At 41.5% G+C, this 14,525-nt stretch overlaps 2 protein-coding genes across 2 annotated transcripts in view; one reads left to right on the forward strand and one right to left on the reverse strand.

The window, feature by feature from the left end:
• LOC124596517 (beta-1,3-galactosyltransferase 5-like) overlaps window positions 1-14,525 on the forward strand; it is a 128,940-nt gene that overhangs the window by 75,246 nt on the left and 39,169 nt on the right. The gene's annotated exons all lie outside the window — the stretch shown is intronic.
• Window positions 1,847-14,525, reverse strand: part of LOC124596518 (probable RNA methyltransferase CG11342) — a 31,781-nt gene continuing 19,102 nt past the window's right edge. The window contains exon 2 of the mRNA XM_047135684.1: window positions 1,847-6,071. Coding sequence (XP_046991640.1) covers window positions 5,475-6,071 — 597 coding nt within the window. The 3' untranslated portion in view covers window positions 1,847-5,474. The remainder of the gene's footprint in view (window positions 6,072-14,525) is intronic.

Here is a 14,525-nt window from a genome sequence, read left to right on the forward strand (position 1 = left end):
CTTACTAGGAAGAAATGTAAAATCGAGGAATTTATAGCATTGATCTTACGGGTTTTTCACAGGAACTATGAATTTACGGTGTAGAATCATGAAAAATGTAAAATCGAAGTTCCATTGTATTTGTTACAAAATGTATTCCAATTTACTCAATTTTATCACTTCAACATAGTAGAATACATAGTTTATAGGAATTTATGAACTGTTTTTAAACTGTCCCAAATATAGCATGTAGCCTATTATGTTCTACACGTATTATTTTTTCTTGACTCTTCCCAACACAAAAGTTTATTATAAACTAGCAACTCACCTGCTGCAGCTTTGCCTGCTTTACTCAGTAAAAGAAAACTATGCATAGTGAATTTTTAGAGGGTACTCTTGTAAAATAATAGGCTTCATCATTTTTCAAAAGCATGGGGCTTTACTTTAAACTATGAAATACATTTTTTTTCTTTCTGGTGGTTTATTTCCACTTTCTTAAACTGGTTTCAATAATCAATCTAATACAGTATTTAAAAATGTAGATGTATTTGTCTGCTACCTTTACACTCTGTGATCACAACATACATTTTAATCCAGGCTTAAAGTGGCACACTTTAAGAGTTTTAAGCACAACTGAAATATATGGTCTTAGGCACTCAAAATGCTTCAAAAGAAGTTTTATATCCTAATTTTTTTCAACTTTTTCCAGGGGGATCTCCTGCTTCGACCTAATTGTGACCTGAACCCTATCTACTTAGTCTCCTCCCCCCCCCCCCCAAAACACACACACACACACACACACACACACACACACACACAATAATTTAGTGCTGGTGATACCCATGGTGTGATGGATGCTTCCTCAATCTGATGAATTATTCTAGTTGTAAAGGAAATAGACCTTAAATCCTTCAGAATGTGTTGTCCACAGTCAGTTCTGTAGTTTTGATTTAAAATATCGAAGAGTTTGTTGTACACGTGCTTCATTTATATTGACTATTATTATGTTAGTTTCCACTGGGGCCTTTTGGATAGATGGTTCTGCTGAGGTGGTTTGAGAATTAACACTAAATCAATTTACAACTTTACACATCAATTTTAATAAACAGCAGCCCAAATTGCAATAACTTATTTATTTTTTAGTCTGGTAACTGGTTTCAGTCTATACCTTCAGGCCAGTGGTTTCAGATAACAAGAGCAGCCAGTTCACAGAACTGGTGAGTCGTATCTACTGGTACTTGTCACAACTGCTGGGCACTTCTCTGTGAACTGGCTCATGTCATCTGGAACCTCTAGTCTGATGATTGTCTTGTAGACCAAAACTGGTTGCGAGAGTAAAAAATAAATTTGTTGTTGTGATTGGATTGCTTTTTATTAAATTCTTAAGTACAATTGCTGTAGTTCCACAAAGACATCTAAAGTTATTTAGAAAGAAAGTTATTGATGTTTATGGTCAATGATTTTCAGACACAAGACTGGTGTTATCTGTAAATGCAGTAAACTTATATTTCTAACTGTAGGCTGAAGTTAGGCCACTAGCACAATTCAAGAACAGAACGGGGACTAAGGACAGAGAGTTATGCTACTTCAACTTTGTGACAAATAATTCCTGAGCACCACACAACCATTAGTTCTAGTTTGCAGAAGACAGTTGTGCAGCTAGTTTCTGCTTCCTATTCATGACACAAGATTTCAGTAGTACACGCACTGAGCCCTCAATTTCACTGTGATACAAGTAATTCATAATGAAGCAAATGAAAAGCATTTATAGAGTCACAGAAAATTCCAACTTTCTAATTATTAATGATCAGACAGTTTAAAAACCAGAGCATGAATGTGAAGGTTATCTGTTCACTCAATAAACCATTTTGAAAACTGTACTGCCTTTTACTTGTATGACTGGGGTGGCCATGATGTTTGACAATCCAGCTACAAAATAGTTTTTCAAGTAGTTCTGAAGATACAATTAAAAACTAAATATATTTGCATTCAACATTTGCAGTATCCTGTGTCTTGGGACTAAGTTTGAGAGTGGCATATTTTGTGCTGTCCACTAATACTCCTGAGAGCATACGGCATTGATGTATCATACTGGTAACCCTCAAGCAGTTTTATAAATGTTCACCTTGGATGTGAAGTACATATATTGTTATGCAAGTTCTGAAATTGGTAAGTCACATGTAGTTCTTTGGTCACTAATGGTGCACTTTCACCACTGTAGACCTGCACTGCTCCCTAACTATACTACTTCCAGACAGAAAATTATTTTAATCTGAAACCAATGATTTATATTTCGTTTTTTAAAGCTCGCATATATTGTTCCTTTCTCTCAAGATAACATGATAAAACAAGTAGCAGTAGCAACGAAATATCAAGAAACTAGTCTAGAAACTTTTGAACTATTAAAAGAATAATTACATTTTACTCCAGTTCTCAATGTTTTATTTAAAAAATAAAATGTCACAATATGAAGTACCTTATGCTGCAAGTTACTCACATGTACATTTCAAAATCACATGGACAGTAGCATATTAAGATAAAAAAATTGGAAGCATAAGATCAGTACTAAAACAATTAACAACAAATAAATAAAAATACTGTGGAAAAAAATTGAAAATTATGAACAAAAGTCAATGAATACCTAAATGAACAGAAGACCAAATCAAATATTGCTGGCAGAAGAACATAAAAACAAGAACCTGTATCAGTCTAACAGAATTCTTTTCTGTACTTTCTCTGATGATGTGTCATGCGAAAATGGGTAGAATCCAGAGAACTATTTATTGTAAAAGAATTTTCATTCATGTATCAGTAGGCAGAAATACGAAGTCTAGTACTGGGGTCAATTTTGAGTGCTGCTTTACAATTACTGTGTACAAAATATCTTTGTAGTAAACAGCAACACAGTTTATATTGTAATAAATGACTCGTATGATTACAAAGAATAAAATGGTTGTGCTCAGTGTAAGATGTCTGGACAGCTCTTGTGAATTCAGTGAAACAAAATGTTGCACTTTTGCTTTCTCATGCTGCCAGATCATGTGCCTCTGATTTATCTAGAGTATTTATTGGAAGAATTTTCACTCACGAAACAGATGACAGAAGTGCAATGTCTACAACAACTTTGGTCAATTTCAACTGCAGCTCTATAGCTATTATGTACAAAAGTAATTCTGTGCCTAGAGGACCCTCAGTGGAGTTCCACATGCTTCCATGTCAAACCTATCCAAACTTACCAATGATTTATGCAATGTGTTCAATTTCTGTCTTTTCTCACACATTTTGCCCTCAGGTTTGGGAAGAGCATCGTCCACCACTTCCTTCTTCTAGAACAGTTTTTCCACCAAGCTCTCTAGTGGATCTGTCATACTTAATACTTTTCCATTTCACTGTTCTGTCCACAGAACTTTTGAAGTGCTCCTGAATAAACACATTTCAAATGTCTTCTGCATTTCCAGTCCTCATGTTTCATTTCTATACAGTATAGTATTCCATGGTCAATGTTTCATGTTGTCTTTACCAACAAGCTATGTTCCATTGATGTTCTTTGTGACTTTTTTGAGAACTTGGGAAGTCTGGACAAAATATACCATTCCACACATAAAGGTCTTTAACAGCCACAGTCATGATGAATATCTGTTTCATGAGAATGAAAGTGATATTCAACTGTTAATAACAACATAATGCCAATGAAAACATGTCAGATTTCAAGGATTATTCTCTTCCACCAAGTCTCTCATTTGACAAACTACCGTAGAAACTGTACCAAATTTGATGCATGAGGTATTCTATCATTGTGCATGAGTATTAACTGTGAGAGTGGGGGTGGAAACACAGCAGCTTGCATAAGTAACATTCTACAGCTTGAATTCTGTCAAAGTAGACAACACAGCAAATTTTGGCAGAATACATGACTTTTTTTTAAAAAGAAGACATCAGATAGCACAGAAAAATAAGATCACTACATATGTATTGTGTCTTTTCAACTCTACTGCAGAGTACACTTAAACTCTAAGCTGCATGGTATGTTAAAGCTGGCAGAAACATTTAATAATCGTGCATCTCAAGATTAGAGTTTAACGCACTATTATCAGTCAGGTTATTACAGTCTGACATCAGTTACAACTGGAGAAATATATGTGGAAAAAGTATTGGGCGTAACCTTGATTAATGTATCTACTTAGCATTCACTTGTTATTCTGGGGAACACTGGGAAACCTAAATCCAATGTTCAGACATCAAGTTGAGCTCCACACTTCCCAAACAGATCTTGAGTTGCTCAAACATGGTACAATCATGATGAGACAACAGTTTCTGAGCATTTTCTATTGACTGGAAATGGCTGTTTATAACTCTCAAAATCATTCTGACTTACATTCTGCCCCTTCCACTTGGGGTAGCTTTGCACGTAACACGGAAGTTTAGCAGTGACTGCACAATGCTCCTGTGCCTCACATACGCTCTGAAGGCAACAAACAATTGGAAGTAAGCAATGAAAATTATAAAGAATAAACATCAGTTGTATATGAGTTTTCGTTGTTCTTCCCCTTTCTTTACTAGAACCTTAGACGGGTATTGTTACTACTACTACTACTACTACTACTACTACTCTCACACACACACACACACACACACACACACACACACACACACACACACACACACAGAGAGAGAGAGAGAGAGAGAGAGAGAGAGAGAGAGAGAGAGAGAGAGATATTATTTAAGGTACTGATAGTGTGATGGTGAAAACTTGCAGAAAGATTCTGAAAATGTGTTTCATATGGTCAAGTTAAACAAAAAAAAACAAGTTTACAATACAATTTTTTCCATAATTGAAAGAAGGAAGAAAAAGTTGTAATTTTTGAGAACATCAAAGAAAATAGTGAAACAATAATTGGGAGCAACATGAAATGCAAGCAGATGAAGGTGGAATACTTTAAAGGACAATAATTGCCTGCATAAGTGTGTGACTTATATTATTCTTCTTATATTTAGTGTGACTTAAGATTCTGGCTCTATTGCACCCAAGTTTCAGAAATTTCATTTTATTACGTGGGGTTGCCCTCCTTGTTGCTGCAGTCATCAGTTACCTAAAGGAGGGAAGTCACGTGTATCTCTTGCCTGCAAATTGTGTAAACTTTGTTCTGTGTGTGATTGTATTTTAAATGTTTGTGTAATGCATTATCTGAGGCAGAAAGTGGGGATCAGCTTAGCATTTGCCTAAATGAGCCAGGAAAACTGCTTAAAAACCACATCCAGGTTGGCTGGTGCACCAGCAATACTCATTAACGTGCCATGCAGATTTGATCTAGGTCTGGCTCACCTTCCTGTCCCACAAGTTAGATTGTAGTGCATCATGCTGTATGGGCAGAAAGTGTATGACCTTTATAACTTTTACTACTAAAAAAATACTGGCATTTTATCTACTGAAATAAAGAGAAGCTAATGGGAATACAGGTGTAATCATGTTGATAACTTTTCACCTGCACATTTTACTAGGAGTCGTGTCTTCTGAAAAATATTATTTTCCTTTTCCAGTCTTCAGATGTAGTTTCCAATACTTTACTAAAATTACATTTCTTTTCAAGAATGTCTTCAATTTCAGTCTCTACATTGTGCCTTATTGTTAACGCATCCAATTCAGGAAAGGTTTCGCCCTTAGCACGCCACAACCTTCTCGCTGCTGCTCTGTAACACTTCCACGGTTGTGGTTCAATCACTAAAACTTTTGTCCATGCACATAAGTCCTTAAGAAATTTAATCAACCCTTCATCTCCATAATTTAAATGTATCCACATTGTCACTGAAAAACAGAATATCACATCAAAGTTTTGTTTCCCATGCTGTTTAAGATATGTTTTCAGAACAGTTAGTTTGTCATCAGTCATAAAATTGAGGCAATGGTAATGTATACTGGATACATATCTGTTACTATTTTTTGCTCTTTCAGTGAGCAATGGATCTAGTTCCAGACCTAAAAAGTAACAATTGCTTCCTTTACATTGCGAGTTTTGCAGACTGTCCACTTTATTTTCATCATCTACTGTATGCAGATTTGACAAGATGAATTCATATAATGCTTGTGTCAGCTCCTGCAAACAGAAAGGTTTCTATAAATTGTCTGCTCTAAAGATAAAATAATACTAGTCATACATTCTGGGACTACAAAGACAAAAGAAAAAAACAATACACAGGTGAAAGACAATACCATACACAAACAAATTTAGTAAGAGATTTCAACTGATATATTCAAGGAAGAGATGCACAAAAGTGTGATATGAGCAGAGCAAGACAAAAGTCAATGCAATTAGAAAAGTTGGAAACGCAAAAAATCTGCACATTCTGCTCACACTACATAATTAAGTCATCCATCATGTTCTGTGGATCTTAGAATAAAGGAGAGCACTCAGGAATCCAGAAAGGTCTGGGAACACATTAGTTGAGTGAAGCAACTATTACAATCTGTTTTTATACATTTTACTAACCAACTATATTAATTATGGCCTACACTATATTGATAATAAGGCATTTTCCTTGTTCTATTTACACATTCTTAATGATATTATAGTTTAGATATGCACTGTTTTGAGAAAAGTTGCTGCTTTCTCAAGACATGGGAGCATCATGCTTTGGGATTTCTACAGGTCAGAACAGAGTTATGACATAATAACTGGACAGTGACTAAATTTCCCATAGATATTATGCTGTATAGTCTATCTTAACACAGTTACGTATTTTTAATTTAAAAGACATATATCATAATGCAAATGTGGTAATGTGCCTTGCAGAACATACAATTAATGACTAGTTAACTCATCTTTTTTATTAAGAAAATATTTTTTTGTGTTCAGTAACATTGTGAAAATTGTTGACAATGAACCACATTCCAAAATGTTCAAATGTGTGTGAAATCTTATGGGACTTAACTGCTAACGTCACCAGTCCCTAAGCTTACACACTACTTAACCAAAATTATCCTAAGGACAAACACACACACCCATGCCCGAGGGAGGACTTGAACCTCCGCCGGGACCAGCCGCAGAGTCCATGACAGCAGCGCCTTAGACCGCTCGGCTAATCCCACGTGGCAACCACATTCCAGCCATGTTTGATGCGTGCCATCTCTGAAGAACGCGTAGGCTATGGAAACAGTGGTAACTGCATTCTTTGAAGAAGGCTTTCACCTTTCTCATGTCCTGTGACTGGAAATTGTCATGCTGTGATATGGCATGCTGAGTTGCATGAAGCGATAAAATTGTTTAAGACTCTGACATCTTCATGATGCTCTTAGTTTCCATTCAGACTGTTATCTGCACGTGGAATGGCGTTCACAGGTAGTATCCTGGCATCCAAACTAACACACTTGTCATCTCTCCGCTATGCCACTCAACAATGCAAGCTCTCAGGCTACATCCACCACAGTAGCATATAATTTATCAAAAAACAAAGATGACGTGACTTACCAAACGAAAGCGCTGGCAGGTCGAAAGACACACAAACAAACACAAACACACACACAAAATTCAACCTTTCGCAACAAACTGTTGCCTCATCAGGAAAGAGGGAAGGAGAGGGAAAGACGAAAGGATGTGGGTTTTAAGGGAGAGGGTAAGGAGTCATTCCAATCCTGGGAGCGGAAAGACTTACCTTAGGGGGAAAAAAGGACGGGTATGTATATGTGTGGATGGATATATATGTGTGTGTGTGTGTGTGTGTGTGTGTGTGTGTGTGTGTGTGTGTGTGTGTGTGTGCGCGCGCACACACACACACACACACACACACACACACACACACACACACACACACACACACACACACACACACACATATATATCCATCCACACATATACAGACACAAGCAGACATATTTAAAGACAAAGAGTTTGGGCAGAGATGTCAGTCGAGGCGGAAGTGCAGAGGCAAAGATGTCGTTGAATGACAGGTGAGGTATGAGTGGCGGCAACTTGAAATTAGCGGAGATTGAGGCCTGGTGGGTAACGGGAAGAGAGGATATATTGAAGAGCAAATTCCCATCTCTGGAGTTCGGATAGGTTGGTGTTGGTGGGAAGTATCCAGATAACCCGGACGGTGTAACACTGTGCCAAGATGTGATGGCCGTGCATCAAGGCATGTTTAGCCACAGGGTGATCCTCATTACCAAAAAACACTGTCTGCCTGTGTCCATTCATGCGAATGGACAGTTTGTTGCTGGTCATTCCCACATAGAATGCATCACAGGTCAGTTGGTAAATCACGTGGGTGCTTTCACACGTGGCTCTGCCTTTGATCGTGTACACCTTCCGGGTTACAGGACTGGAGTAGGTGGTGGTGGGAGGGTGCATGGGACAGGTTTTACACCGGGGCCGGTTACAAGGATAGGAGCCAGAGGGTAGGGAAGGTGGTTTGGGGTTTTCATAGGGATGAACTAAGAGGTTACGAAGGTTACGTGGATGGCGGAAAGACACTCTTGGTGGAGTGGGGAGGATTTCATGAAGGATGGATCTTATTTCAGAACAGGATTTGAGGAAGTCGTATCCCTGCTGGAGAGCCACATTCAGAGTCTGGTCCAGTCCCGGAAAGTATCCTGTCACAAGTGGGGCACTTTTGTGGTTCTTCTGTGGGAGGTTCTGGGTTTGAGGGGATGAGGAAGTGGCTCTGGTTATTTGCTTCTGTACCAGGTCGGGAGGGTAGTTACGGGATGCGAAAGCTGTTGTCAGGTTGTTGGTGTAATGGTTCAGGGATTCCGGACTGGAGCAGATTCGTTTGCCACGAAGACCTAGGCTGTAGGGAAGGGACCATTTGATGTGGAATGGGTGGCAGCTGTTGCTTGTTGGTGGGTTTGATGTGGACGGACGTGTGAAGCTGGCCATTGGACAGTTGGAGGTCAACGTCAAGGAAAGTGGTGTGGGATTTGGAGTAGGACCAGGTGAATCTGATGGAACCAAAGGAGTTGAGGTTGGAGAGGAAATTCTGGAGTTGTTCTTCACTGTGAGTCCAGATCATGAAGATGTTATCAATAAATCTGTACCAAACTTTGGGTTGGCAGGCCTGGGTAACCAAGAAGGCTTCCTCTAGGCGACCCGTGAATAGGTTGGCATACGAGGGGGCCATCCTGGTACCCATGGCTGTTCCCTTTAATTGTTGGTATGTCTGGCCTTCAAAAGTGAAGAAGTTGTGGGTCAGGATGAAGCTGGCTAAGGTAATGAGGAAAGGGGTTTTAGGTAGGGTGGCAGGTGATCGGCGTGAAAGGAAATGCTCCATCGCAGCGAGGCCCTGGACGTGCAGGATATTTGTGTATCAGGAAGTGGCATTGATGGTTACAAGGATGGTTTCCGGGGGTAACAGATTGGGTAAGGATTCCAGGCATTCGAGGAAGTGGTTGGTGTCTTTGATGAAGGATGGGAGACTGCATGTAATGGGTTGAAGGTGTTGATCTACGTAGGCAGAGATACGTTCTGTGGGGGCTTGGTAACCAGCTACAATGGGGCGGCTGGGATGATTGGGTTTGTGAATTTTAGGAAGAAGGTAGAAGGTAGGGGTGCGGGGTGTCGGTGGGGTCAGGAGGTTGATGGAGTCAGGTGAAAGGTTTTGCAGGGGGCCTAAGGTTCTGAGGATTCCTTGAAGCTCCGCCTGGACATCGGGAATGGGATTACCTTGGCAAACTTTGTATGTGGTGTTGTCTGAAAGCTGACGCAGTCCCTCAGCCACATACTCCCGAGGATCAAGTACCACGGTCGTGGAACCCTTGTCTGCCGGAAGAATGACGATGGATCGGTCAGCCCTCAGATCACGGATAGCCTGGGCTTCAGCAGTGGTGATGTTGGGAGTAGGATTAAGGTTTTTTAAGAAGGATTGAGATGCAAGGCTGGAAGTCAGAAATTCCTGGAAGGTTTGGAGAGGGTGATTTTGAAGAAGAGGAGGTGGGTCCCGCTGCGACGGAGGACGAAACTGTTCCAGGCAGGGTTCAATTTGGATAGTGTCCTGGGGAGGTGGATCATTGGGAGTAGGATTAGGATCATTTTTCTTCGTGGCAAAGTGATATTTCCAGCAGAGAGTACGAGAGTAGGACAGTAAATCTTTGACGAGGGCTGTTTGGTTGAATCTGGGCGAGGGGCTGAAGGTGAGGCCTTTGGATAGGACAGAGGTTTCGGATTGGGAGAGAGGTTTGCAGGAAAGGTTAACTACTGAATTAGGGTGTTGTGGTTCCAGATTGTGTTGACTGGAATTTTGAGGTTTTGGAGGGAGTGGAACTGGAAGTGGGAGATTGAGTAGATGGGAGAGACTGGGTTTGTGTGCAATGAGAGGAGGTTGAGGTTTGCTGGAAAGGTTGTGAAGGGTGAGTGAGTTGCCTTTCCGGAGGTGGGAAACAAGGAGATTGGATAGTTTTTTGAGGTGGAGGGTGGCATGCTGTTCTAATTTGCGGTTGGCCTGTAGGAGGATGCTCTGAACAGCCGGTGTGGATGTGGGAGAGGAAAGATTAAGGACTTTTATTAAGGATAGGAGTTGACGGGTGTGTTCATTAGCTAAGTTAATGTGTAGGTGAAGGATTAGGTGGGTGAGGGCAATGCATTGTTCAGTTTGGAACTGGTATAGGGACTGATAGAAAGAAGGGTTGCAGCCAGAGATGGGAACTTTATGTGTGAGGCCTTTGGGGGTAATGCCAAATGTTAGACAAGCCTGAGAAAATAGAATATGGGAGTGTAATCTGGCTAGGGCGAAGGCACGTTTGCGGAGGGAATGTAAATAAAACTTAATGGAGTCGCTGTGGGGGTGTTGTGAGGGTGACATGGTATTGGAAGGTGGAAAGTGTAATATGAGGCTGAAATGAAAATGAAAATAAAAATATATGGGGAGAGATAAAGGTGAACTGGAAAGTAACTGGAGATCTGGTGCGAAAAAGGCGAAAAGGTGTTGGTTACAGCTGGGCTATGTTGGACTTGGGTTGGTAGACAACGATGTGCACAAAGGTTAGGTGGTTGTGTTGCCGCCAAAACACGCTAAAGGACGGAGAAATTCGGGAAAATTTCGAAAAAACTGCGTGTAATGTATTAAAAGGAGTGGTTTTGTGGTGGCAGATTACGAAAATGAGGCTAACAATTGTCTGACGAAGAAATAATGACGTTAAAACCTGTGGGAAGCGGCTGAAAGTTATCAGTGATGTGGGAAAAATGGAAATGGAAATAAAGCAAAAGTTATTAGAAATAGCCGAAATGGTTGTTTAAAAGGTGATATTTCCAGCAGAGAGTACGAACTGAAACGGTGGATTTTATAGCAGCGGTAGTGTTGAAAGTGGCAAAAAAAATTTTTTTGGTTATGGTTTGGAAGTGGGTTACGTATTATTGAGTATATATAGGCGGGATAAAATTGTATAGCAGACTACGGTAAAAAGGAGAAGGTGAATACAAAGTGAAACTACTGGCAAAAACGCAAAGAGAAAATAAGACAGGAAAGATTTCGAAATGCAAAAGTGACAATAACAAACGTAATTGTTGGGTTCAAATTAATGATATTAATATAATAGAGGGAAACATTCCACGTGGGAAAAATTTATCAAAAAACAAAGATGATGTGACTTACCAAACAAAAGCGCTGGCAGTTCGAAAGACACACGAACAAACACAAACATACACACAGAATTCAAGCTTTCGCAACAAACTGTTGCCTCATCAGGAAAGAGGGACACTATCCAAATTGAACCCTGCCTGGAACAGTTTCATCCTCCGTCACAGCAGAACCCACCTCCTCTTCCTCAAAATCACCCTCTCCAAACCTTCCAGGAATTTCTGACTTCCAGCCTTGCATCTCAATCCTCCTTAAAAAACCTTAATCCTACTCCCAACATCACCACTGCTGAAGCCCAGGCTATCCGTGATCTGAGGGCTGACCGATCCATCGTCATTCTTCCGGCGGACAAGGGTTCCACGACCGTGGTACTTGATCCTCGGGAGTATGTGGCTGAGGGACTGCGTCAGCTTTCAGACAACACCACATACAAAGTTTGCCAAGGTAATCCCATTCCCGATGTCCAGGCGGAGCTTCAAGGAATCCTCAGAACCTTAGGCCCCCTGGAAAACCTTTCACCTGACTCCATCAACCTCCTGACCCCACCGACACCCCGCACCCCTACCTTCTACCTTCTTCCTAAAATTCACAAACCCAATCATCCCGGCCGCCCCATTGTAGCTGGTTACCAAGCCCCCACAGAACGTATCTCTGCCTACGTAGATCAACACCTTCAACCCATTACATGCAGTCTCCCATCCTTCATCAAAGACACCAACCACTTTCTCGAACGCCTGGAATCCTTACCCAATCTGCTACCCCCGGAAACCATTCTTGTAACCATCAATGCCACTTCCTGATACACAAATATCCCGCACGTCCAGGGCCTCGCTGCGATGGAGCATTTCCTTTCACGCCGATCACCTGCCACCCTACCTAAAACCTCTTTCCTCATTACCTTAGCCAGCTTCATCCTGACCCACAACTTCTTCACTTTTGAAGGCCAGACATACCAACAATTAAAGGGAACAGCCATGGGTACCAGGATGGCCCCCTCGTACGCCAACCTATTCATGGGTCACCTAGAGGAAGCCTTCTTGGTTACCCAGGCCTGCCAACCCAAAGTTTGGTACAGATTTATTGATGACATCTTCATGATCTGGACTCACAGTGAAGAACAACTCCAGAATTTCCTCTCCAACCTCAACTCCTTTGGTTCCATCAGATTCACCTGGTCCTACTCCAAATCACACACCACTTTCCTTGACGTTGACCTCCAACTGTCCAATGGCCAGCTTCACACATCCGTCCACATCAAACACACCAACAAGCAACAGTACCTGCATTATGACAGCTGCCACCCATTCCACATCAAACGGTCCCTTCCCTACAGCCTAGGTCTTCGTGGCAAACGAATCTGCTCCAGTCCGGAATCCCTGAACCATTACACCAACAACCTGACAACAGCTTTCGCATCCCGCAACTACCCTCCCGACCTGGTACAGAAGCAAATAACCAGAGCCACTTCCTCATCCCCTCAAACCCAGAACCTCCCACAGAAGAACCACAAAAGTGCCCCACTTGTGACAGGATACTTTCCGGGACTGGATCAGATTCTGAATGTGGCTCTCCAGCAGGGATACGACTTCCTCAAATCCTGCCCTGAAATGAGATCCATCCTTCATGAAATCCTCCCCACTCCACCAAGAGTGTCTTTCCGCCGTCCACCTAACCTTCGTAACCTCTTAGTTCACCCTATGAAATCCCCAAACCACCTTCCCTACCCTCTGGCTCCTATCCTTGTAACCGCCCCCGGTGTAAAACCTGTCCCATGCACCCTCCCACCACCACCTACTCGAGTCCTGTAACCCGGAAGGTGTACACGATCAGAGGCAGAGCCACTTGTGAAAGCACCCACGTGATTTACCAACTGACCTGTGATGCATTCTATGTGGGAATGACCAGCAACAAACTATCCATTCACATGAATGGACACAGGCAGACAGTGTTTGTTGGTAATGAGGATCACCCTGTGGCTAAACATGCCTTGGTGCACGGCCAGCACATCTTGGCACAGTGTTACACCGTCCGGGTTATCTGGATACTTCCCACCAACACCAACCTATCCGAACTCCGGAGATGGGAACTTGCTCTTCAATATATCCTCTCTTCCCGTTACCCACCAGGCCTCAATCTCCGCTAATTTCAAGTTGCCGCCACTCATACCTCACCTGTCATTCAACAACATCTTTGCCTCTGCACTTCCGCCTCGACTGACATCTCTGCCCAAACTCTTTGTCTTTAAATATGTCTGCTTGTGTCTGTATATGTGTGGATGGATATGTGTGCGCGCGCGCGAGTGTATACCCGTCCTTTTTTCCCCCTAAGGTAAGTCTTTCCGCTCCCGGGATTGGAATGACTCCTTACCCTCTCCCTTAAAACCCACATCCTTTCGTCTTTCCCTCTCCTTCCCTCTTTCCTGATGAGGCAACAGTTTGTTGTGAAAGCTTGAGTTTTGTGTGTATGTTTGTGTTTGTTTGTGTGTCTTTCGACCTGCCAGCGCTTTCGTCTGGTAAGTCACATCATCTTTGTTTTTTGATAAATTTTTCCCACGTGGAATGTTTCCCTCTATTATATTAATAACAGTAGCATATAACCTGTATAGGGCCATCACTCTAGGACATCAAGTGGCACTTACCTGAAAACATTATAGTTTGCCACTCGACACATGCCCAGGACTGAAGTAGAGTCTGACAGTTACTAAAGCTGGAATCTTGCATTACTTTCAGATGATTTATTTCCTGGTAATTGTTTTCATCCAGGAATAATTTTTACAATAACATATGAATTGTCATCTTATCATCTTAGTACAAAGACTAGCAGACAGTCTTGAGAAAAAGTTCTGAATGCTTTCACCACATATAGTGGAAAAAATTTAGCCCTTGTAGCTGCAAAGAACCCTAATTTTATCCACAGTGTCAATACAGAGACAAGGATTAGAAACTGCAATGTCATCATAGCCATAATGGTTACTAAAGTAAACA

The sequence above is a fragment of the Schistocerca americana genome, chromosome 2 (assembly GCF_021461395.2).
Source record: "Schistocerca americana isolate TAMUIC-IGC-003095 chromosome 2, iqSchAmer2.1, whole genome shotgun sequence".
NCBI classification, from domain to species: domain Eukaryota; kingdom Metazoa; phylum Arthropoda; class Insecta; order Orthoptera; family Acrididae; genus Schistocerca; species Schistocerca americana.